The 23,700-nt window shown below is 43.8% G+C and overlaps 1 protein-coding gene and 1 pseudogene across 3 annotated transcripts in view; both read right to left on the minus strand.

The window, feature by feature from the left end:
- The window catches only part of ITPR2 (inositol 1,4,5-trisphosphate receptor type 2), a 536,564-nt gene that overhangs the window by 346,095 nt on the left and 166,769 nt on the right, over nucleotides 1–23,700 (minus strand). For all 3 annotated transcript variants that reach the window (XM_089304708.1, XM_051850872.3, XM_051850873.3), the window contains 8 exons: nucleotides 19,850–19,991; nucleotides 16,968–17,129; nucleotides 8,974–9,146; nucleotides 7,714–7,833; nucleotides 7,414–7,599; nucleotides 5,484–5,735; nucleotides 4,401–4,545; nucleotides 2,682–2,832 (listed from right to left, as the gene is read on the minus strand). In XM_089304708.1, the coding sequence (XP_089160834.1) occupies nucleotides 2,682–2,832; nucleotides 4,401–4,545; nucleotides 5,484–5,735; nucleotides 7,414–7,599; nucleotides 7,714–7,833; nucleotides 8,974–9,146; nucleotides 16,968–17,129; nucleotides 19,850–19,991 (1,331 nt within the window). The remainder of the gene's footprint in view (nucleotides 1–2,681; nucleotides 2,833–4,400; nucleotides 4,546–5,483; nucleotides 5,736–7,413; nucleotides 7,600–7,713; nucleotides 7,834–8,973; nucleotides 9,147–16,967; nucleotides 17,130–19,849; nucleotides 19,992–23,700) is intronic.
- Nucleotides 21,999–22,929, minus strand: LOC100346709 (tubulin alpha-1B chain-like; annotated as a pseudogene).

The raw sequence follows: 23,700 nt of genomic DNA on the forward strand, positions 1-23,700 counted from the left end.
TTGTTTTGGTTATAATTCTAAAAACCTATTCTTTTCCATTGCTAAACTTTCTTCCTCAGGGCCTCCAATTATTCCTATGATGGCTTTTCTTTGCCCTTCTTCTCTCTGATCCACATTATTGTTTATGTGACTGTCACTCCCTTCATTGTTTTCCTGCCTTTCTTCAATGCCTTTTATTACATTTGAATTCAAATTACAATTTTGTCTGTATTTCCAAAAATAAATTAAGGAAGTCTAACATTTTATCCTGTTTCTTTCCTGAGTTCAATCAACTTTCATTTCCTTTCTTCCATTTTTTTGCTCCTTTTCTGACCTTAACTTTTGAATGTGCGGTGCAAGGTAGTTTTCATAGTGCCTTTTTACAAAGACAGTGGAAGCAATTTAACTCTGTGTAGAATGTAACACCGCCATTTTCTTTCATTTCACAGTTGCTTTTCAGAGTGGATTTCCCATCAGCTGGAATGTTTGGATTATTCCTTTCTGTCTGATCTTGCAGCAGTTTCATGTAAACCAAGGCTGATAACATCAATGCACCCCCTAGACAGGAATGACGATAGGCTGATCCACACGATCACTAGTTGGACAGCTCCCTCTCCTGTCAGGGGTGCAAAGTACAGTTTTGCTCCAATTTGGTTTTGGGTGGGCAGCAAGGGAGGAGCGACATCAGCATGCATGATTTCCAAGTATTCTTTGCACCAAAACACACTCACTGTTTAATTCTGTTTTCCATGAAGTGTGTGAGGTTCTTTCAGCAAAATCCTTCAACTGGTTGGCTTTCTGCTATCTCACGGCATTCTGCATTTCCCCATCTTTTTCCTTCTTGCTGCACTAACAGGATTTGAAATGATGCCCCAACCCCCTGACTTTTAACTACGTTCAATCCTAGAAGCACAATTTTTCCACAACTTCCTCTCGAGTCCGTTCCTCTTTACTCAGTGCTCTTAACTACCTGGACACTTTCTCAGGGTCTGCACCCGGGAGATACATTCTCCTTTCAGAGCATCATGTCCACGCAAGCCCGTCTCTTCCTTCCACACAAAGGCTTGCAGGGGGGCTCACGGGGCAGCGCTCCTGAAAACTGGTGTTCACTCTTCTGCTTACGGTAGCTGAAGTCTGTGCTGTCCTCTGGCTCTGGCCGTGCTGAGGGGCAGGGATTTATGGGGCTTCATTTGCTTCACACTGACCGCTACGGCTGCAGCACTCAGTTGCTTCCAGCTTACCTGCAAGTTCCTCATTTACACTGCATAAGCATGTATTTATTCCTTAGATCTGAAACTGGATTTCCCATTACGGAAATTGTATTGGATACTTTTGTGCTCCACCCATATCCCCTCTTCATGATTGCAGCGTGGATTCCTACAGCCGCTGTGTTTCTTATTTTTATTTTTATTTATTTATTTATTTTTATTTTTTGACAGGCAGAGTGGACAGTGAGAGAGACAGAGAGAAAGGTCTTCCTTTGCCGTTGGTTCACCCTCCAATGGCCGCCGCGGCCGGCGCACCGCGCTGATCCGATGGCAGGAGCCAGGAGCCAGGTGCTTTTCCTGGTCTCCCATGGGGTGCAGGGCCCAAGCACCTGGGCCATCCTCCACTGCACTCCCTGGCCACAGCAGAGAGCTGGCCTGGAAGAGGGGCAACCGGGACAGAATCCGGCGCCCCGACCGGGACTAGAACCCGGTGTGCCGGCGCCGCTAGGCGGAGGATTAGCCTAGTGAGCCGCGGCGCCGGCCGCCACTGTGTTTCATTAGGAATGACTTCTGGCCAAAGGACCTGCCTTCTGAATGTCACACAGCACTCCATGATGGAACCAGAAGCTGGAGGCTGGATGACACAAGGAGACAAAGCCTCGAGTCCCCTTGCCCTCTGACGTGCTATCCAGGCCCCCAAGCTCCCCACAGCATCAGCTGGGGTCTCAGTTGTAGCTGCGCTGCTGATGGGCTTCTCTGCCCCATCCTACCTCCCTCGCCTCCTTACCGTGGAACCTGAGTGCATTCCTCACGGTAAACCATCTGAAAGCAATTGTCTAGCTCAGGGTGTTTTCAGGCGCACCAACCTAACATAATCATCCCATTTTCCAAAGGGTCTACTGAGTCACAAGACTGACAGTGTCACAAGCCTGCTAAACACTGTTTGCCTTCGCTTACTCCCCACCAGGAAACCAAGGAAGACACTCTTACTATCATCTTCACATCTCAGATGGGATGAGAAAATCCCAGAGAAGGTAAGTTACGAAGAGGCTGAAGCAGGATTTGAGCACAGGTTGCTCTGACAGTCCCACGTCCAGTTCACCGCCTCCACACAGCTCTGCGTTCCCTGCTCTCTAGCATGCCTGGAGTAGCCCTCCTTTCCTGGCTCCTTCCTGTGCCCTGCTGTGAGGGACAGCCAGCACAGTGCCCGTTCCGAGACGATCCCAGACACTGAGATGTTTCCATTTTTCCAAACGCATAAGTCCTGACTAGTGGACAGGCAGAACCCTAGTCGCAAAAGGTGGAATCTGACCTTGTGAATTTGTCTTTCAAAACTTCTGCACTGACAAGCATGTTCATTAATTCAGTTTATTATCACTCTAGGATTAGTTTCTATATGTATGAGCAGGTACATGCTAACAGCTTTACCACTCAAGCTTTTTCTTTTACTTCCAAGTAATAACAAAAAAATGTAACATGTCCAAAGATTCTTACCTCCATCTTGAAATTTGCTTAATCTTTCAAAATACGATGACATAGGGGCCTGCACAATATCAAGGATGGCCAGAAGCGTTCGTGTGAGCCTTAATAACTCACTGAAACTATAAAATCCGAAGTATATGAGATTCCGAGCCAAGTGGACCACCTTCATAAGGAAAAAAAAAAAAAAAGGAGGGGGTGGAAAAGAAAAGAAACCATTGGGGACTTAATACATGTTGGCTTGTTTTGTTATCTAAATTAACTCAAGCATTTTCAAGCAGCCTAATTATTTAACATCTAGGAATTAAAATATCTGCAAAATCTTCCACTTCAACTTTCATTTATTCAAGCCTAGAATTAATTCTAAATAAGATGCTGGGTGCTTAAAGGTGATTAAAGAAGTTTACATTTGAATTATTTACCTGTTAATTATATTAACTCACTGAAGTCATTAGGATACCTGCTCATTGATAGTTGTATTAATTACTTTAGTGATTAGATACATTGTCTGTAAAATTTGCCCAGAAATACACACTCCCTACGCAATCTGTAGTCTCGTGGATAACAAAGGACAAGAGGCAGCCCCCAAATGTACAGTGTCCTCCCGCACTGCACCAGGGTGGCCTATGTGACCAGCACAACATGGCACCAGTGGTGGCATGTCACCTCCAAGACTGGATTACATGATGACTTGCTCTAGGGACAGCCAGCTGCTGCTCATGAAGTCAGGCAGCCTCCAGGTAGGCACACAAAGGGAGAAGCTGCCAGGCTGGGCCAGCAGCCGGCAGGGAGGTGTGGCCACCTGCACCCACAAGGGCGCGGTGGGAAATCAGAAGATCCAGATGGCCACAACTGCAGTCAACATCTACCTCATGAGACAACCACAGCCAGAGCCACCTCTCAAGCTAAGCCTGGGTTCCCAGCCCACAGAAACTGAGAGACAATAAACATTTGTTGCTTTAGGCTGCTAAGTTTTGGAGTACTTTGTTATAAACAATAGGTAGCTAACATACAAAATAAAAAATAACAGCATCCTCTCTAGAGTTAGCATTATGTCCCCAAAATTTGATTATGGAACTATTCCAATTCAGTTCATTGAGACTAAAAACACCAAATCCATGAAAATGGGCTGGCCCTGTGGTGCAGAGGGTTAAAGCCCCGGCCTAAAGCACCGGCATCCCATATGGGCGCCAGTTCTAGTCCTAGCTGCTCCTCTTCCAATCCAGCTCTCTCCTATGGCCTGAGAAAACAGTAGAAGATGGCCCAAGTCCTTAGGCCCCTGCACCCGCATGGGAGACCCAAAAGAAGCTCCTGGCTCCTGGCTTCAGATTGGTGCAGCTCTGGCCACTGCAGCCAATTTGGGAGTAAACTAGCAGATGGAAGACCTCTCTCTCTCTCACTCTCTCTCTCTCCCCCTCTCCTTTCTCTGTGTTACTCTGATTCTCAAATAAATAAATAAATCTTTTTAAAAAATCCATGAAAATGAAAAAATAATAATAATCCAAACATAAAGTATGCAAACAGTAATTAATACCTAATTAAAATATTTTACTGCACATAGAGGTTAATCAAAGCACTAAACTGAAGGCAAAGAGAATGATACTTGCATGAACTAAACCAGACAATCACCAAAGCACCCTGAATACCACAGGGAAATGTCTTGGATGCTCAACGTACCCAATTTTTGACAGGGAAATTTTAATTGCTTCACAAATGACTGTTTAAAAGAGGTACCTCAAATGTCAGTTTGTTTTTTTCTTTATCTCCAAAAGGAAAGGGCTGATTGACAACTTCTTTCAAGTATTCTTCAACAAATTCCATTGTCAGCGCAAATTTCCTCTTCATATCATTCCTGGAAGAATCTGTTATAGAATCGTACCTGGGAGAGACGGAAAGAAGATAAAGCAAGTTAAGCAGATTGTACTCATTTAAAAACAGGAGCGCACACAAGAGGGATTCAGAAAGTTTGTGGAAAACATATGCTGTGAAAGAAATTGCATGGATTTTTTCTCAGCAAAATGTTTGAAAGACCTTTGTACATATTTTAACTCTGGCTTCACAATCTTGGATATATTAATTGCCCATCCCAGATGTTGTGTCCTCATTTATAAGACAGAGGCTATTGTGGATGAGTTACTTTGAGGGTACTTCAAAAAGTCTGTGCAAAAATTTTTTAAATCTATGCCCAGTTGTTTCACTATACACACGTGCCATGAACTTTCTTAAGAAAGCATTTCATAAGACATTTACTTGAGAGGCAGAGCCAGACACATACAGATAGAGACCGCTACTATTTCTTGTTCTGTTCCCCAAATGGCCATAAAGGTCTGTGACTGGGCTAAAGCCAAAGCTGGGATCCAGGAACTTAATCAGGTTCCACAAGTGGCAGCAACCCAATGACTTGGGCCCATCACTGTAGCCTCCCAGGGTCTTTACTGGCAGGAAGCTGGAGTCAGGAGCCAGAGCTGGGTATCAAACCCAGGCACTCTGACATGGGATGCAGGCATCTTAACCTCTAGGCAAAATGCCCACCCATGCAAACCTCCAAGTCATAGTCTCCTGTGACAAAAGCATTTCACAAATTCTTATTGGTATTAATAAACTCATTTCTGTTTATTAGCTTCCAGAGAGATGCTTCTATTGTCACTTAAAATGGTCATTTTACCTTAAAAATGGAGCATCTTATTTGCATTTTGGAAGATAAGTGATCTTAGAACATACAAATCCCTTCCTATGCATTGAATTTCAAAATCAGAGACACTGGATTTTGAGTTCAACTGCTGAATTTACTATCCGGGGAAAGGTGTCTGCACGTACTCATGAATGGTGATCTTGGTGGGGATTTCTGTCCAGAGCCTGGCATAGCGAACAGGAACCACGGACTCCTGGGGGTCCCGGTCCACGTGCATATGCAGCATGAGGCGACAGAAAGACGCACGGAGGTCGAAGGGCAGGCTCTCATCCGACACACACCGCAGGATCAAGTCTACAGACAGCTGTGTAGAAATCTGGTTGATGGCCAGATACTGGCGATCCAAGCACATCCTTGCAAAGAGGTTTAGCTGATATCTTGAAAACATCAAGCAAATGACATTATTTGTCTTATCTTGATAGAAACATTAAACATCACAGCACCAATCATTTATGACACCTGATGACACTCCAGTTCACGATGCTGGACTCAAACTGTTTCAGTGGAAGGAGTGATCAAATGACAACATATACATGAAACTGGCTCTACTGCCTTTGTTACAATTTCTCTTGTTCCAACTATGTGTGCCTGCAGGGTAGTGTCCCTAGGGTCTCAGCTGAATGGAATTTCATGTACACTAAGCCTGTATGGAGGTCATGAACAATCACTTCACGTGTGATCACTTCTTTCTGCTTCCTCCAGCCTCACTCAGCTGAGGGCTCTAGCATCTACACTCTAACTTTATTTTTAGTTGAAAGGCAAAGAGACAGACAAGAGATCTTCCATCCACTGGTTCACTGCCCAAATGCCCATTACATAATATCCACGGCTGGGTAAGCCCAAAACCAGTAGCCGAAAACTCAATCTCGATCTCCCATTTGGGTGGCAGGAGCCCAATCTACATTCTAAGTTTAGCTGGACACCCCAGAATAAATGTACTCTAAGTCTAGCTGGGACTCTAAGTCTAGCTGGGGGTTCTAATATCTACAATCCAAAGTTAGCTGGGAGCCTAGAATCCTTAACCTATGTTTAGCACTACTCAGCTTTTAAGACAAACATGATCAGCCCAAACAGCATCTGTACGTTTGGATCCATCCACCTTTGAGACAAAGACGCTGGATGGGCTACAGCTGCTGTAGAAACCAAGGCATGCTCTGCCTTTCTCTGATTGCTGCCATCAGGACCCATGTGGCCAAGGGGCTTCCGCCTTGAGCTTCTATTCTATAAACTCAAAGATGCCAGCTGAGTCCTTGCTGCTCACATACCAACCACCAGGCGTGGCTGTCAGCAGTCATGCCATGTGCCACCGTGGAACTTTGCTCACTCTGGACCCCAGCTTCTTCTATGTCACAAGTCACCTTGTGTTCACGAGCAGCATCTCCTAAACTCCTGCCATGTGCCCTCTGAGGCCACCGCTGCAGCCAGATCAGCTTCCCCAGCCCTGGTCCCACCTTTCTGGCTATCCATCACCTAGGTCCTGACTCATCTCCCACCTGCCCCCGTCACAACCAATAACCAGAAAAAACTCTCTGGATATATGTGGAAAAGACAGACGTTAAGTTTCATTGTGAATGTTTTAAATAGCACTAGATATTTCAGCTACTCTAGTTGTGACCTAAGTTTTAAAATTTCCTCTTCAGGGGCAAGTGTTCAGCACAGCAGTTAAGACATCACTTGGGACATATGCATCCTATGTCAGAGCACCTAGGTTCAAGTTCCAGTTCTGCTCCCAATTCTAGCCTCCTGCTAATGCCAACCCTTGGGAGTCAGGAGATGATGGTTCAAATACTTGCGAATCCATATGGGAGACCCAGATTGAGTTCCAGGCTCCCAGTGTTAGACTGGCCCAGCAGTGAATGTCGAAGGCATCTGAGGAAGGAACCAGTGGATTGGAGATCTCTTGTTGTCTGTCTGTCTGTCTCTACTTTTCAAATAAACCAATATATATTTTTCTAAAATCTCTTCTTCACCCACAGCTAACTTTCAGAGACTTCAAGGAATCCCTCCTCAGTGAACACAGCAGGTTGAGAGTCACAATTCTCTACGATACCTAACCTGTAATAGGTAAGAACTTCTAAATCAGCTTTGGTGCCTTCTTTTGCTTCTTGAGCAAGGTGCCGGATGGCTTTGCCGTGAGGCTCCTTGTTGCTGTCAATCCAGTAGAGCCACACTTCTTCATCATCAATGTCATCTGGAAGGATGGAGCTCTCCATGGGGTTGTCTATTTGCATAGAGACCAACCTTGAAATAAAGAACACGAATGGAAATCGATTATGAGGGGCACTGGTAACCATGACAAAGAACTACAGTGCTAACACATGAACTGAAAAAGATGCCACCAAAATCCATGCTTACTTGGTTTGAATGAGAATGTCTGCATTGCCTGGACTCAGCATAAATTTACAGATGAGTTCCTGAGTCACAGGGATAGCAGTGGTATTAGACACACAGAGATCAGACAAATAATCCAAAAATCTGGCAAGAGAAAAAAAAAGATGAAATTGACATAAACTCATCACGACATAAGCATAATTTGGAATATAACAGAAGAAACTCATTAGATATTTCTACTAATACTCCCGTGTGAAGTTTTTCTAGAGTGCTGCTTATCTGCTACATCATTAGAGACAAACTCAACATCTAATTCCTTCTACTGAGTTGTTGAGCACAAAGATGATTTGAAAAATAATGTTTGCTTCTATTTATTTGGTGCTACTTATCCCACAGCACTATAATCTATGTTTAGAAAATCATTATCTACCCCCATGTATGACTCCCCAGAAATGAATACTAAATAGAAGGTAAAGTACTGAGTGAAACAGGGCTATGGCACCAACTCAAGGCAGGCAACCATGAGGGGCTCAAGTCTGAGACCCATTTCTACCTTGTAGCTTCTATTCGCTTTACTACTCAATGAGGAAAACCTCTAATCCGCTTACCTTTTCTACATTTATTTTTCCCAGATAGGGTACTTTAGCATGTTTTATAGGGTGATGGAATTCAAAGTCCAGTTTATAGGGCTGCAAAATACTTTGAAATTTGTGTAGTTTTTTATAATATACACTGTCATGAAGTTTTTGCAGAGTCCTCATCGACATGCATTTAAAAAATTTTTGTACCCAAATAAACTTATCTTTTATTCCATTTTCCATTAAATTCATGAAATACTCTCACAGAAGAAACACTGGATGTGGAAAAAGATTTGCCACATGTTTTATCCTAACTATGGGTAGTTCTTGGGTAAGCAGATCTGTCGCCGTCTATCTTCTCTTCTCTAAAACATAGGTAATAATATACAACCAGTGGAACTTCATGACAACGTGTAGAGGTTTAAATGAGACAAAATATGTGAATAAATTTCCAAAACAACCCATAAAGTATTATAAAACCTGTGAGTTATCAGAGTACAGATCCATTGCACCTAAATACAAGTCTATTCAGGGCTTTCATCTCTTATCAGAAAAGAACTCTTTATTATATTCTTACAGCAATAAGCCCAGCATAGTTTGACCTGAAAGTTAGGGATAGCAAAGAAGTCTAACTTTTAAAAGTTCTAAAAATAAGACAAAAATCTCAGTCCCACTAGACACAAAGATTACATGAACTACTTCAAACCTTGGCTCTCGGTTTCTCCTGAGTAAGCTGACAAATGTTTCTATTTCTTTGGCTGTGATATGTTTCTCTAGAAGTTTTCTGTTGTTGTGCAACAAAGCTGTGATCGTATCTTCTGCCAAAATATCATAGCCAATCTGGGACTGCATGACACAGAAATTCTTAGCAATGTATTCCTGCAAAGAAGAAAAGCTGTCAGAATGTGATGCCACACAGCTTAGAAATAACAGCTTCCAGTAGGGTCAGCAACACTGACTAATTTATTCATAACAGAAAACCCACTGAAAAATTTGTCAAAAAAACAGCAAGTTAATAATTTTTCAATCAATAAGTTCCACAAAGAAGGAAATGAAAACATACTAGCAAGTACATAATTCCAATTATAACAAAAAAAATCAAGTCTAGAAATAACTTTTAGTATGAAACACTTTAACTCTCATAAACAGAAAAACAAAAAATTTTAATTAAAATAAGATTGTTTTTTGAGAGGCAAAGAGACAGATATACCATCTGCGGGTTTATTCTCCAAAATCCCTCGACGGCCTGGACTGGGCCAGGCCAGAGCCAGGAACACAACCCAGGTTTTCCACATGGTTGCAGGGATGTGGTTACATGAGCCATCGCTGCTGCCTCCCAACACCCCAAACAGCAGGCAGCTGGAGTCAAACATCAAACCCAGGCACTCTAACAAGGGACACAGGTGTCTTAATCAGCAACCTAACCAGCATTTTGACCATTATGCCAATGTCCAAACATAAAATACCAAGTTTTATGTCATGATAACTTGGGATTTCACCAGCCTACTAGAGCCCATTTTTTTAACTCACACAAAAGATGTCACATAATCATTGAAAAGAAAATAACTGTGATATTTCCTGCATAAGGCACAAGATCTAGGCCAGTAACATAAAGATTCCAGTTGATACAGGTTGACTTCTTCTTTGCACTATATAATATCTTCTCTTTAAAGTAATGATAAAATTTCATACACTTTTAATGTGGCCCAGCAGTTAAGACACCCATATCCCATATCTGAGACCCACCTCTGATTCCTGAGTCCATCTTTCTGCTAACGCAGACCATGGGAGGCAGCAATGATGGCTCAGGTAATTGGGTTCCTGCCCCCAGTGTGGGAGACCTGAAATAAGTGCCCAGCTCCCAGGGTCAGCCTCAGTGTAGCTCCAGACATTGCAGGCATTTAGGGAGAGAACCACCAAATGGAAACTCTCTCTCTCTTTCTCGCTCTCTCCTCGCTCTTCCTTTTCCCCTCCCTCTCCCTCTCCCTCAAAATAATTTTAAATATATCAAACAAGAAAATATAATTAGGGGCCTGCACTGTGGCATAACAGGTAGGGTAAAGCCACCATATGCAGCTTCAGGATTCAATATGGGCACCAGTTCAAGTCCTGGCTGCTCCTCTTTCAATCCAGTTCTCTTCTATGGCCTGGGAAAGCAGCAGAAAATGGCCCAAGTGCTTGGGCCCCTGCACCCACACGTGAAACCAGAAAGAAGCTCCTGGCTCCTGGCTCCTGATCCATTCAGCTCAGGCCACTGCAGTCATCTGGGGACTGAGCCAGTGGATGGAAGATCTCTGTCTCTCCCTCTCTTTGTCTGCAACTCTGCTACTCAAATAAATAAATAGATCTTTAAAAATATATACTTAATCACTTTACTGATCAGATCCATTCACCCAATAAATATTTCTTGAAGGCCTCAACTTTCCCAGCACCGTCTGAGAGTAGGGATATGGCTATCAACAAGGTAAACCAGCTATCAAGGAGATTCCATCCCACTGAGATAAAAGGCAGTAAATGAGCAAACAAACCACCAGCTTATATGTTGACAAGTGAAATGAAGCCAGAGAAGAATGGAGAAAAGTGGCAGCTCTAGAAAGAGCAGATGCAAGAGAACTGAAGCTTGAGCCGGCACAGAATGACAAGGAGTCAGGCGGGGAGCCTGAAGAGCAGCCGTGACAGTGGGAACGGCCAGTGTGCAGGCTCCGTGCGGTGCTCTGTCCACAAAGGGTGACCATCAGAGCCGCAGCATACACAGTGAGGAGAAAACAGGAGCAGATGCCCAGAGTCAGGTCACAGCACCTCATTGCTCACAGTGCGAGAAAGCCACTGGGGAGCGCCCATCCTGCAGCATCGCACGTGCTCCTTGCTCCGCCGTTCGTTCTACACTCCAGACCACTAGTGTTCAGGCCCCACACTCTGTGCACAGGCACCGCATCGCACACAGCCAGAGACTGGCAACTCAACTCCACCCACAGCCAAAAGCTTGCCCTTCGATTTCTTGGAGATTCTCCCTGGAAATTATTATCTTTCTGAGATGGGAGAATGTATTGATTAGAAAGTGGCTTTGCCTTAGGTAAAATTTACTGGAACGTATCTATTCCTTAAAATGATATTGGCTGCACAAATCTAATTATATTGCAGGCAGCATTTTTGTGGCCTTTCAAAATGATAGTTTTATGCATTGTGTGGCCAGTTAAGTAAAGTAAATGCCTTTGTTAGCATATAATTTTAAAGATATGTATTGATTTACACACTTTTAGGACCTTTGCAGTCACACTGCAGTATAAGGCAAACATCCAAGGTGTTGATAAATAACCAAGTAAAATTAGAGCTTTAACCAAATTCTATAAATAATAATAAACAGAGACTCAATAATAAAGACCTGGGTTGGTCCTAAATCACAAATCACCACCAGGACTATAAACCATAGGTGAGAAGAGAGTAAAACAAGATAATTATGCAAAAAAGTAAAAAGTCTTTTTGCCTAAATTAAAAATTATGGTCTAAGAATATCAGAAGGGTGTTTCATGCTTCATACCGAAGCATTCTTAATTCAACAGAACTGAGTATGATTTTTCAGTTATCACTGAGATTCAGCTGCAGGATAAGGAGACAGGGAGGGCAAGAGAATCTAACTCCCAGCACATGCTGAGTCTTCATTCCCTGGTCAGCTAAGCGGTCCACCTCTTGGGGAAAGAGCAGAAAGGCGTGGCTCACCCTGAGCCACACAACGGCCATCTCCTATGTCCACAGGGGACTGAGTCCAGGATCCAACACAGATAACAAAATCCACCTGACACCATCAAATTATTAGAGAGCACTGGAGAAACCCTGCAAGATATAGGTACCGGCAAAGACTTCCCAGAAAAGACCCTGGAGGTGCAGGCAGTCAAAGCAAAAATTAACTATTGGGATTGCATCAAATTGAGAAGTTTCTGTACTACAAAAGAAACAGCCAGGAGAGTGAAGAGGCAACCGACAGAATGGGAAAAAATATTTACAAACTAGGCAACAGATAAAGGGTTGATAACCAGAATCTACAAAGAAATCAAGAAACTCGATAACATCAAAACAAACAACCCACTTAAGAGATGGGCCAAGGACCTCAATAGACATTTTTCAAAAGAGGAAATCCAAATGGCCAACAGGCACATGAAAAAAATGTTCAAGATCACTAGCAATTAGGGAAATGCAAATCAAAACCACAATGAGGTTTCACCTCACCCCGGTGAGAATAGCTCACATACAGAAATCTACCAACAATAGATGCTGGCGAGGATGTGGGGAAAAAGGGACACTAACCCACTGTTGGTGGGAATGAAAACTGGTAAAGCCACTGTAGAAGTCAGTTTGGAGATTCCTCAGAAACCTGAATATAACCCTACCATACAACCCAGCCATATCACTCCTTGGAATTTACCCAAAGGAAATTAAATTGGCAAACAAAAAAGCGGTCTGCACCTTAATGTTTATTGCAGCTCAATTCACAATAGCTAAGACCTGGAACCAACCCAAATGCCCATCAACAGTAGACTGGATAAAGAAATTACGGGACATGTACTCTATAGAATACTATACAGCAGTCAAAAACAACGAAATCCGGTCATTTGCAACAAGATGGAGGAATCTGGAAAACATTATGCTGAGTGAATTAAGCCAGTCCCAAAGGGGCAAATATCATATGTTCTCCCTGATCAGCGACAACTAACTGAGCACCAAAGGGGAAACCTGTTGAAGTGAAATGGACACTATGAGAAACAGTGACTTGATCAGCTCTTGTCCTGACTGCTGATGTACAATGTAATACTTTATTCATTTCAGTATTTTTTCTTTGTTTTGTTCTAGTACTATTGGTTGAACTCTGTAATTAACACACAATTATTCTTAGGTGTTTAAATTTTAACTGAAAAGTGATCCCTGTTAAATATAAGAGTGGGAATAAGAGAGGGAGGAGATGTACAATTTGGGACATGCTCAATCGGACTTGCCCCAAATGGTGGAGTTAGAATCGTGCCAGGGGATTCCAATACAATCCCATCAAGGTGGCATGTACCAATGCCATCTCACTAGTCCAAGTGATCAATTTCAGTTCACAATTGATCACACTGATAGGTCTAAGAGTCAAAGGGATCACACAAACAAGACTAGTGTCTGCTAATACTGACTGATAGAATCAAAAAGGGAGAGAACGATCCATCATGGGAAGCGGGATACACAGCAGACTCATAGAATGGCAGATGTCCTAAATAGCACTCTGGCCTCAGAATCAGCCCTTAAGGCATTCGGATATGGCTGAAGAGCCCATGAGAGTATTTTAGGCATGGAAAGCCAAGTCACTCTGGAAAAAAAAAAAAAAGAAGAAGAAGAAGAAGAAGACCTAAATGAAAGATCTCTGCAAGTGAGATCCCAGTGGAAAGAACGGGGCCATCAAAGAAGGAGGTACCTTTCTCTGAAGGGAGGAGAGAACTTCCACTTTGACTGTGACCCTGTCGGAATAAGATCGAAGTCAGTGAACTCGAAAGGCTTCCATAGCCTTGGCAACTCATGACTAGAGCCTAGGGAGATTACTGACGCCATAAACAAGAGTGTCAAATTGTTAAGTCAACAACAGGAGTCACTGTGTACTTACTTCTCATGTGGGGCATCCTCCACTGCACTCCCTGGCCACAGCAGAGAGCTGGCCTGGAAGAGGGGCAACCAGGGCAGAATCCGGCACCCCGACCTGGACTAGAACTCGGTGTGCCGGCGCCGCAGGCGGAGGATCAGCCTATTGAGCCACGGCGCCAGACCCCAGATACTTTAAATCAGCTCTAGATGACATATAACACCTAACATAATGTAAATGCCATGTAAGTACTATTTACTTGGGGAATAAATGGGAAAAAATAAACAGGTTCAGAACAGACACAACCGTTTTTCCAAGGTGCCAGCACTGTGATGCAGTGATTTAAGCTGCCACTTGCAACACCGGCATCCTGTAACAGAGTACTGGTTGAGTCTCAACCACTCTACATCTGATCCAGCTCTCTGCCAATATGCCTAGGAAGCATCAAAAAATGGCCCAAGTTCTGGAGGCCTTGCTACCCATATGAGAGGCCAAGATGGAGTTTCTTGCTCCAGGCTTGCCACCGGCTCATGCAGCCATGTGAGGAGTGAACCAGTAGACAGAAGATCTTCCTCCACCCCATGGTGTGTGTGTGTGTGTGTGTGTGTGTGTGTGTGTGGCTGTGTGAGAGAGCATGTATTACTCTTCCTTTAAATAAGTAAAATGTGCCTTTAAAACAACTATTTTTTCAAATATTTTCAATGCAGCTGGTAGAACTGCAGGTGCAGAACCTCACAGATGCAGAGGACCAACCACACTCCACAGAAATCCAGAAAGCAAGTCGCCAGCGTGTCCCATTTAGCTGGGAGGAGCAGTGTTGCTGGGCATGGCTATGTCGTGTGTGCTGGAACGTGAGTTTACTTGCTATGGTGATGGGTACTTTCAGAGCAGCAACTGCAAGCGCCTAAGAACTCCAGGCTTGAGTCCCCAGCTAAGACTGAGCAGGAACAGGGAAAGAATATGTGCCAGAGCTTCAGAAACTAGGAAGACACTAGTTAAGACTGGCTGCCTAGGGAACCTACGAGAAAACCAGACCCCAGGGCACAGCCATAGAAAGGAGGGATAGGTGCTGCTCACCCTTCCAAACACTGCCACCATCGAGGCTGGCGCAAGCTGTAGTACCTTAAGGGACTGAGGTACTGTCTAACCCTGCAATATGCTGATTTATTCTGTTAGGCTCAATCCCATCAGACACCACTGCCTGCGTACAAAGACTGGTGACATTTCTAGCAAAGCAAGGTCCCCCCTTATCCTCAAGGGATTCTCGTGCAGCAACAGCCTCAGCTTATGTGTGGACAGCCGGTAGTACTGAATTCTGCAACTACTATGTTTTCACTCATGCACACACCTGAGATAAAGTTTAATTTACAAACTAGACATAGTATAAGGTCAATAACCATAAATCATCATAAAATAAAATGGTTATAATGATATAATAAACATTATTTAAAGCTTATGAGTCATTTCTTTCTGGAATTTGCCATTTAATGTTTTCAGACCAAGGCTGACTGTGGATAACTGAAACCACAGAATGCAAAACTGTGGATAAAAAGCAGTCTCTCACTCTACTCCAAACCTCCACAGAACAATCTAGAAATTCACATCAGGAGAGTGTCTGAATTCCTGAGGTCTGTCATTTAATGTTCTGAACTCAAAAGCTCTTCCAGTGAAGTATGAACAAGTCTACTGTACCTTACCACCTTAAAGGACTGCAATGAAGTTAGGAAATGCAATTCTGACGACAGTATGTTCCATTGGAAAGACAGGTGTTTACAACCAGGATTAGATTAGAAAATATTTAAGGATGGCTTTCTATTGTCCCCTTGCCCCTGTTCCTTGGCCAATTACTTATGTGCCAATCTGTTTTACAAATTACTCTTAGACCTTTCTTAATTTTTAAGCAAAATTTCAAACCCAGCAACCCAACATTCTTTAACACAGTCTTCCTGAAGCTAATCTTTTTTTTTTTCTTGCTAAAACATCTCCAAACCACCAAGGGGCAACCATGTAATAATTAGGAGTCTGCACAACTTACCTCTGAGCAAATTTCTGACCTCTCAGTACATCACCTTAACTGAGTGCCAACTAGAGTGAGTTTAATTCATGAAAAGTGCTTAAAAGTCAGCAGGGTACAAAGTCAGCACTCAACAATCATCTCTAGCCATTCCCAAATGGCTACTGCCTTCTTGTCCTGACCTCACAGATATACACGGCCGTGGCCACGTGCCCCCCTTTCTCAGGGCCTCATCTCTCAGCAAAACTTCCTGATTAAGTGCTCTTACCTCCAACTTCTCCAGAGCCACATGGGAACCAAGTTAGCAAAAGCCGACTCATTTTAAGCAACTCAATCTTAAACATTTACATTCTAAAGCACATACAAAATATTGTGTATCTTTAAGATAAAAAGGAGACTAGACAGAAACTTCCCTTGGAATTGGCAACTTTTAACTATACTCCCAGACCCATGTGGGCTCCCTGTCCTCCAGTGCTGTATACAACTTGGCATCGAAGTGCTCCTCCTAGTACCCACCATTCTCCCTCCTTAGGGCTCTCCTATAGAGTTTGTAAAATCGATGCTCAAAGTCATCAACTCTTCCTTTTCCAAGCATCTGTCCTGGGTTCCCCAGCCAGCAACAGAGCTCTCCCGATCATGAATTCCCACATTGCTATCTTTTCTCTAGTGGTCCCCTCTTTGCCACCCCCAACATTTCACATGCACATGTTATATATTTTCCACTGCACAAGAAACTCTTGGGCCCATACACAGCGATGCTGTTGCTTGCAAATCCCTCAAGCCAAGAAATGCTTCATTACTCTCTACATAATAGGTCCAGGGTGCATCCTGACCTGCAGGGGCAGGAGCTAATGCCATGTGTATAGAACTCGAAGACATCCTCCCCAAGAGGTTCTAATTGTATGTGGAAGAATAAATACACAACACAGCTCCAAAATACTCACAGATCATTGGTGTGTGCTGTCAACATAAGACATTTCATTTCAAAGAGAAATTTCTCATTCCTACATTCTCTGCTTTAGAACGGTAATGCCCAGACTTGAAATGTGCAACAGAGTTGGGAAGGGGGCCATGCTCTGACCTGATTTTTCCGGTAGTCCTGCTGGGAGTGCCGGAGGACGCGGTAGCACAGCCGCAGCATGTACTTGTAGGGGGCGTATCTTTGGTCCCCTAGATCTTCCAGTCTCAGCATCGAGCCTTCTCCCGCTTTCTCCTTAAAGGGTGCTTTAAGGATTCCAAATACCTATCAAGAATATAAAGAATCACCTGTTCTGATGAATGAATGTGTAGGTTTTAGTAATCTATTTTAATTTTTTGCTGATAGGAAAACTGACTCAATAACTTCTGTAAGATTTGAGTAGAATTCATGTAAAGGGGGAAAGGAGTTAGGCTACAGGACCAATGTATCAGAGAACGGGAAAACATCCTGAAGGGCTCCTTAAACTGAATGAGAAACACATAATTTAAAAGAACTGATTCATCTTGGTTAGACATAACATCATATTGAGATGAGAAATAAAAGAGATGTTCAATGATTTTTTTTTTTTTTGGACAGGCAGAGAGAGAGAGAGAGAGAGAGAGAGAAAGGTCTTCCTTCCATTGGTTCACCCCCCAAATGGCCGCTACAGCCAGCGCTGCACCAATCTGAAGCCAGGAGCCAGGTACTTCTCCTGGTCTCCCATGTGGGTGCAGGGCCCAAGCACTTGGGCCATCCTCCACTGCCTTCCCGGGCCACAGAGCTGGACTGGAAGAGCAGCAACAAGGACAGAATCCGGCACCCCAACCGGGACTAGAACCCGGGGTACCAGCTCTGCAGGCGGAGGATTAGCCTAGTGAGCCGCAGCGCCGGCCAGAGATGTTCAATTATACCAGGTTACATGAATGCACTGAGATGAATTAAAACACAGTTTTAATTTCCTCATGTTTTATAGTTTCTTCTATTACTTTTATAATAAATTTACTTTTTGATTTCCAAAATCAAAATCACAGAAAGAAAGAATCTACTTTTCATCTGAAACTTACATCAGAAAACTGCTCTTAAATCTTGTTTATAAATCTCTTTATGAAAGAATTTATTGAGTATTCTTGCTACATAAAGATGCTACCTTGGCCAAATCAATGAATGTATTAGCAGTCACATCTAACAAATGAGGAACCACATGGGAAGCTGGTGGTATCCCCTGAGCCAGACTGTTAGTGGTCAGGAGGTGTTTAAAAAGCACTGAGGACTCTAACACTTTATGGCAAAAATACTGCAGATGTGAGGGTTGCCTGGAGATGAGCTGGGAGGCTGAGTAAATAGTCCAGGAAACAACACCACGCTAAGGGCACGAGCACTGATACCAGAAAGCCCCCTGAGGAGCAACGATCCTTCTGAGCTCATGAAATGTTACACTGATTGGGGCAGTGCCACGGCATCGTGGGCTGAGCCTCTGCCTGTGGTGTCAGCATCCCATTGGGGTGCCGGTTCTAGTCCTGGTTGCTCCCTTCTGATCTAGCTCTCTGATACGGCCTGGGAAAGCAGTGGAAGATGGCCCGAGTACTTGGACCCCTGAACCCACATAGGAGACCTACATGAAGCTCCTGGCTCCTGGCTTCAGATCAGGCCAGCTCTGGTCATTGCAGCCATTTGGGGAGTGAACCAGCAGATGGAAGACCTTTCCCTCTGTCTCTGCCTCTCTCTGTCTGTAACTCACCTCACAAATAAATAAATAAAAATCTAAAAAAAAAAAGAAATGTGATACTAATTAAAGTTTCTTCAATAATTCTGTGTTTGCTAGACCTTGAATTCTGTATTTATAACATTGAAATAAATGATTCAACATGTTTGCTACAGTAACATTAATAAATCTATCACTCAAGTCTCTAAAAGCCTTGAAATCAAGTGTTTTATATCAAAGAGGTGATAACGTCAGAAAAGACTTTGTTCCATGAAATTTCCAACCTTTACTTTAAAAAACATTGGTCTATGTTTTCAAACAATTGGTAACAGTTATTAATGAACAATATATTCACTCTGTATCTTTATCAACATTATTTTTATGCTTTAAATAGTATCTTGAGTCCATAATTGATACAAAAATTCATTATTTAAATAGCAAATAACAGAATATAAAGGACACACAAAGTTAGGCATGACGACATATGCATATTATTAGGTAACAAATCAATTTACTGGCAAGGTATGAACAATTTCAGGAAGACACTGTATAAGAGCAGTTCTAGGCTTTCAGGGAAAAAACCAGAACACTGTACAGCACACTTATAAGCTAGTGAACAGACTGCCCTACTTTCCCAGAGAGGAAAAATGCAGGAAGTAATGGAGATGACCGTCTCCAAGCTTGTCTGGAAATTTATTTAGAAATGTTTCCAGCACATTTTCTGGATATGGTCTGGCCACACAGGATATTTTTTTTTTTTATCAGAGGCCTCTGGTAGACTACTTCCTAAGATTCCCTGCAATGGTACCTGCCTGCTGGTATTCACAACCTAGAATATCCACTCTCCTTGACTGTAGGCTGAGTTTATTAACTTGATTCTAATAAAACACACAGGATGTGACTTCCAAGAGTAGGTTATAAAAAAGACCGTGGCTTCCATCTAGGTGCCCTTTCTCGCTCTTTCTTGGCTCCCTCACTTCCAAAGAGATGAAGCTGCCTTGCCTTGAGCCAACTCTGTGAGCGCTCCGTATGAGCGAGCTGGGAGGTGGATCATCTCCCAGCTGAGCCCTGAGGTGGCTGTAGCCCCAGCCAACACCTCGCAAGCTAGTGGAAGCTCCTGAGCAGGAAGCCACACATAGATGCCTAGCCCACAGAAACTGTGAGCCAGGAAGTGTGTTCTCCTGTCAGCCACTAGGCTTTGAAGTCATCTGAGCGTCTGGGCAACAGACCACTAGTACAGGTCTCTCCTCATCTCATATCCAGAAAACTAAAATGGGCAGGTTGAGGACATGAAAAAATTCACCTGTGCCAGTATGTTCTGTTCCCTCATTAGTTTCTGACGTTCTCGGTTTGGCTTCGTGATAACCACGTCCAGAACTTCTTGTCCATTATTAGGCACGTCAGCAACAAAGAAGATGAGGTCTTCCAATAATTTGGTGACAAACCTATCATAAAATGAAAAGGAAATTTTACCCTATGGTGGGCTTAATTTTGGAAATTTTTTTAAATTCATCTAAGAGCTAAAACATTTGAAAACAAAGGATCTAATAATAAAAATTCTCTAATCAATAAAAGATAATATTGAAAGCAGTTGCTGTTCATCTAAACCTTTACAAAGAATATTCCTTCTCCAGTTCCTCCAACTCCCACTCCAGGTCTAATCAACTATCTGCAGGACTGTTCGGAAAGAGTTGCACAAGTCCTGACAACCAATGAGTGGGTGGGACATCGCCATCAGAAACTTTTCTGCCACTCACCAGTGCACCAGGGAATTTTTGCTTAAGGGAGATCACTCCTACTTCTAAATTCCTAACATCAATTTTTTTTTTTTTTTTTTGCCATTAACTCAAACTACATATCCTAATCTCTACCACATTTCAATTTACTCAACGTATAAAACAGAGAAAACTTAAAGGACCTGTGAATACAGACAGAGCAAGCAATCCAATGCTCTAAACTACCATGAAAGGGTTAACTAGGGTCAACATTGTGGCATAGTGGGTAAAGCCACCACCTGGTTCATGGCTCCTGGCTCCAGGTCAGCCCAACTCTGGCCATTGCAGCCTTTTAGGGATTGAACCAGCACATCAAACACCTTTGTCTCAGTCTCTCCCTCTCTCTCTCTCTCTGTAACTCGATATCTCAAATAAATAAATCTTAGAGAGAGAGAGAGAGAGAACAGATAAGAGGGTCAATTAAGATGCCATATACATCTAACAGGAATTCCAACAGAGAAAAAGAGGAAAAACATAAAGAAGTAATATTTGAAGGCAAAAGCCTGAAAAATTTCCAAGGCTGAAGGAAGATATAAGTATTCACATTAAATACACCTTAACTGTCAAGTGGGAAATACGAAAAACAAGACCGCCTCACAAATACTTGACAATTAAAGTTTAGAACATCAACATCAAGGGGAAAAAATGTACAAAATTATCAGAAAGTAAAGTTACCAATAAAAAGTAACAAATCTGTACAGAAGGCTTCTTAAAAATAACGAGCTGTCAGAAAATAATTAAATTACACCTTTAAAATGCTGAAGGAAAATAAGTGTAGATCTAACACTGCATACAAAAAGCATCTCTTTAGAGTAGAGTAAGATAAAAACATTTTCATCAATGCGGAAATTCAACAGATTATGACAAACAGACCCTCACCAAACTGACTAAAGAATGAATTTCTGTACGGAGAAAAGTTATCCCAGAGGGAACAAGTCAGGGGCAAGAAATAAAGGCAAGCAGAGAAAGAGGCAAAAATATCAAGAAGTACAATTAATCATAGAAAAACAATTTTTGTCAACAAAGTTTCTCAGTAAAAGGAGGTGTCCATAATTTATACAAATATACATAAACACACATGATGGCAAGTAACAACACACTCTAAAATCTGTGGTTGCAGACACTGACAGGAGCGAGACCAGAGGGTGCCTGCAGCACGTAACTGACATATGCAGGAGGGGCTTTCCCCTACAGGAGGGAGACACACAGGAACTTCCGCTCTGCCAGAAACACCAGTGCGCTCCATAAACTTCCTGGAGCCGAGCCGCTGCAGCATCTGTGTCCTGCGGGAGCACAGGGGTTTGATTCGCAGCTCCTGCTTCCCGCTACTGCGCGCTCCGGGAGGCAGCTGGTGATGGCTCAAGTGACTGAGCTCCCGCAGCCCACGAGGGAGACCCGACTGAGTTGCCAGGTTCCAGTTCCCAGATCCCAGCAGACATGTCGGGAGTGAACCAGCAGATTCTCTGTCTCTCCCCCTCTCAAATACATTAAATAAATAAATATTTTAAGAGTTCACTGGGGCTGGCGTTGTGGCACAGTGAGTTAAAACCCTGGCCTGAAGCACCGGCATCCCATACGGGCGCTTCAGTTGAGTGAAGACAATGTAGCTGGGAAAGTCTAATGGCTGTCAGCTATTGTTGAAGCTGAAGTTCACTGAGTGTGACATGCTGCAGGGCTCAAAGGAATGGAAAATCAGTATTCCTCTCCTTCCTCCTCACCCTCACCTTCAACACAATCCACACCAACCTCCTCGTAATCCTTCTCCAGGGCAGCCATGTCCTCGCAAGCTTCTCCATGCCCTCCCCCACATACCAGTGAACAAAGGCACGCTTGGCATACATCAGGTCAAACTTGTGGTCCAGGCGAGCCCAGGCCTCAGCAATGGCTGTGGTGTTGCTCAGCATGCACACAGCTCGCTGCACCTTGGCCAGGTCTCCACCAGGCACCACTGTGGGAGGCTGGTAGTTAATGCCAACCTTGAAGCCAGTGGGCACCCGTCCACAGGCTGGATGCTGCACTTGGTCTTGATGGTAGATGGCAGCATTGACATCTTTGGGAACCACGTGGCCACAGTACAGCAGGCAGCAAGCCATGTATTTACCGTGGCGAGGGTCACATTTCACCATCTGGTTGGCCAGCTCAAAGCAGGCATGGTGATCTCTGCTACAGAAAGCTGTTCATGGTAGGCTTTCTCAGCAGAGAAGACGGGGGCGTATGTGGCCAGAGGGAAGTGGATGCGGGGGTAGGGCACCAGGTTGGTCTGGAATTCTGTCAGATCAACATTCAGGGCTCCAACAAGCCGCAGGGAAGCCGTGATGGAGGACACGATCTGGCTAATAAGGCGGTTCAGGTTAGTGTAGGTGGTGCGCTCGATATGGAGGTTTCTATGACAGATGTCATAGATGGCCTCGTTGTCTACCATGAAGGCACAATCAGAGTGCTCCAGGGTGGTGTGGGTGGTGAGGATGGAGTTGTAGGGCTCCACCACAGCTGTGGAAACCTGGGGGGCTGGGTAGATGGAGAACTCCAGCTTGGACTTCTTGCCGTAATCAACAGAGAGGCGTTCCATCAGCAGGGAGGTGAACCCAGAACCAGTTCCCCCACCAAAGCTGTGTGGCTGCTCCACTTCCAATCCCGGTCTCTGCTGTGGCCTGGGAAAGCAGTACAAGATGGCCCAAGTCCTTGGGCCCCTGCACCCGCGTGGGAAACCCGGAGGAAGCTCCTGGCTCCTGGCTTCAGATCGGCGCAGCTCTGGCCGTTGTGGCCAATTGGGGAGTGAACCACTGGATGGAAGACCTCCCTCTCTCTCTCTCTCTCTCTCTCTCTCTCTCTCTGCCTCTCCTCTCTGTGTAACTCTTTCAAATAAATAAATAAATCTTTTTTTTTTAAAGAGTTCACAAGTAATGAAATTAAAAGACGAGTATATTTTAATGCAAACAATGTAGGAATCCATGAGTAGTTTTCTGGTCACAAACACTGTCCATGAAGGAGGGCTGCAGGGCCCAGGGTGCGGCATACACTGATAATAATCCTGAACTCCAGCGATGCTGCAGAGGAAGCTCCCCATCCCCTGCCTCTTGTGTAGCCCCAGAGGTAAAACACGGGGCATGGATTCTGGCTAACTATTGCGTGTATCTCTTGCTCCAGCTCTGAAGGGCAGCTGACACCTCTCCACCATCCTCCCCTTCCTGCCCACTACTTGCTCCACTACACTATGTTTTGTTGGTGCAGCTACAGAATAAGAGCAGCAAACTCCACTGAAAAACATCTAAAATTGAGGATCACAGAGGTGCCTCTTGAGTGCGCGCCTGGGACAAGCAAAGGAGGAGCAACAGGAGCAAGAGGGAGGATTTAGACACCAGCCTTTTGAGACAGACTG

The sequence above is a fragment of the Oryctolagus cuniculus genome, chromosome 9 (assembly GCF_051225735.1).
Source record: "Oryctolagus cuniculus isolate XC-2025 breed Fujian yellow rabbit chromosome 9, ASM5122573v1, whole genome shotgun sequence".
In the NCBI taxonomy this organism is placed as follows: Eukaryota; Metazoa; Chordata; class Mammalia; order Lagomorpha; family Leporidae; genus Oryctolagus; species Oryctolagus cuniculus.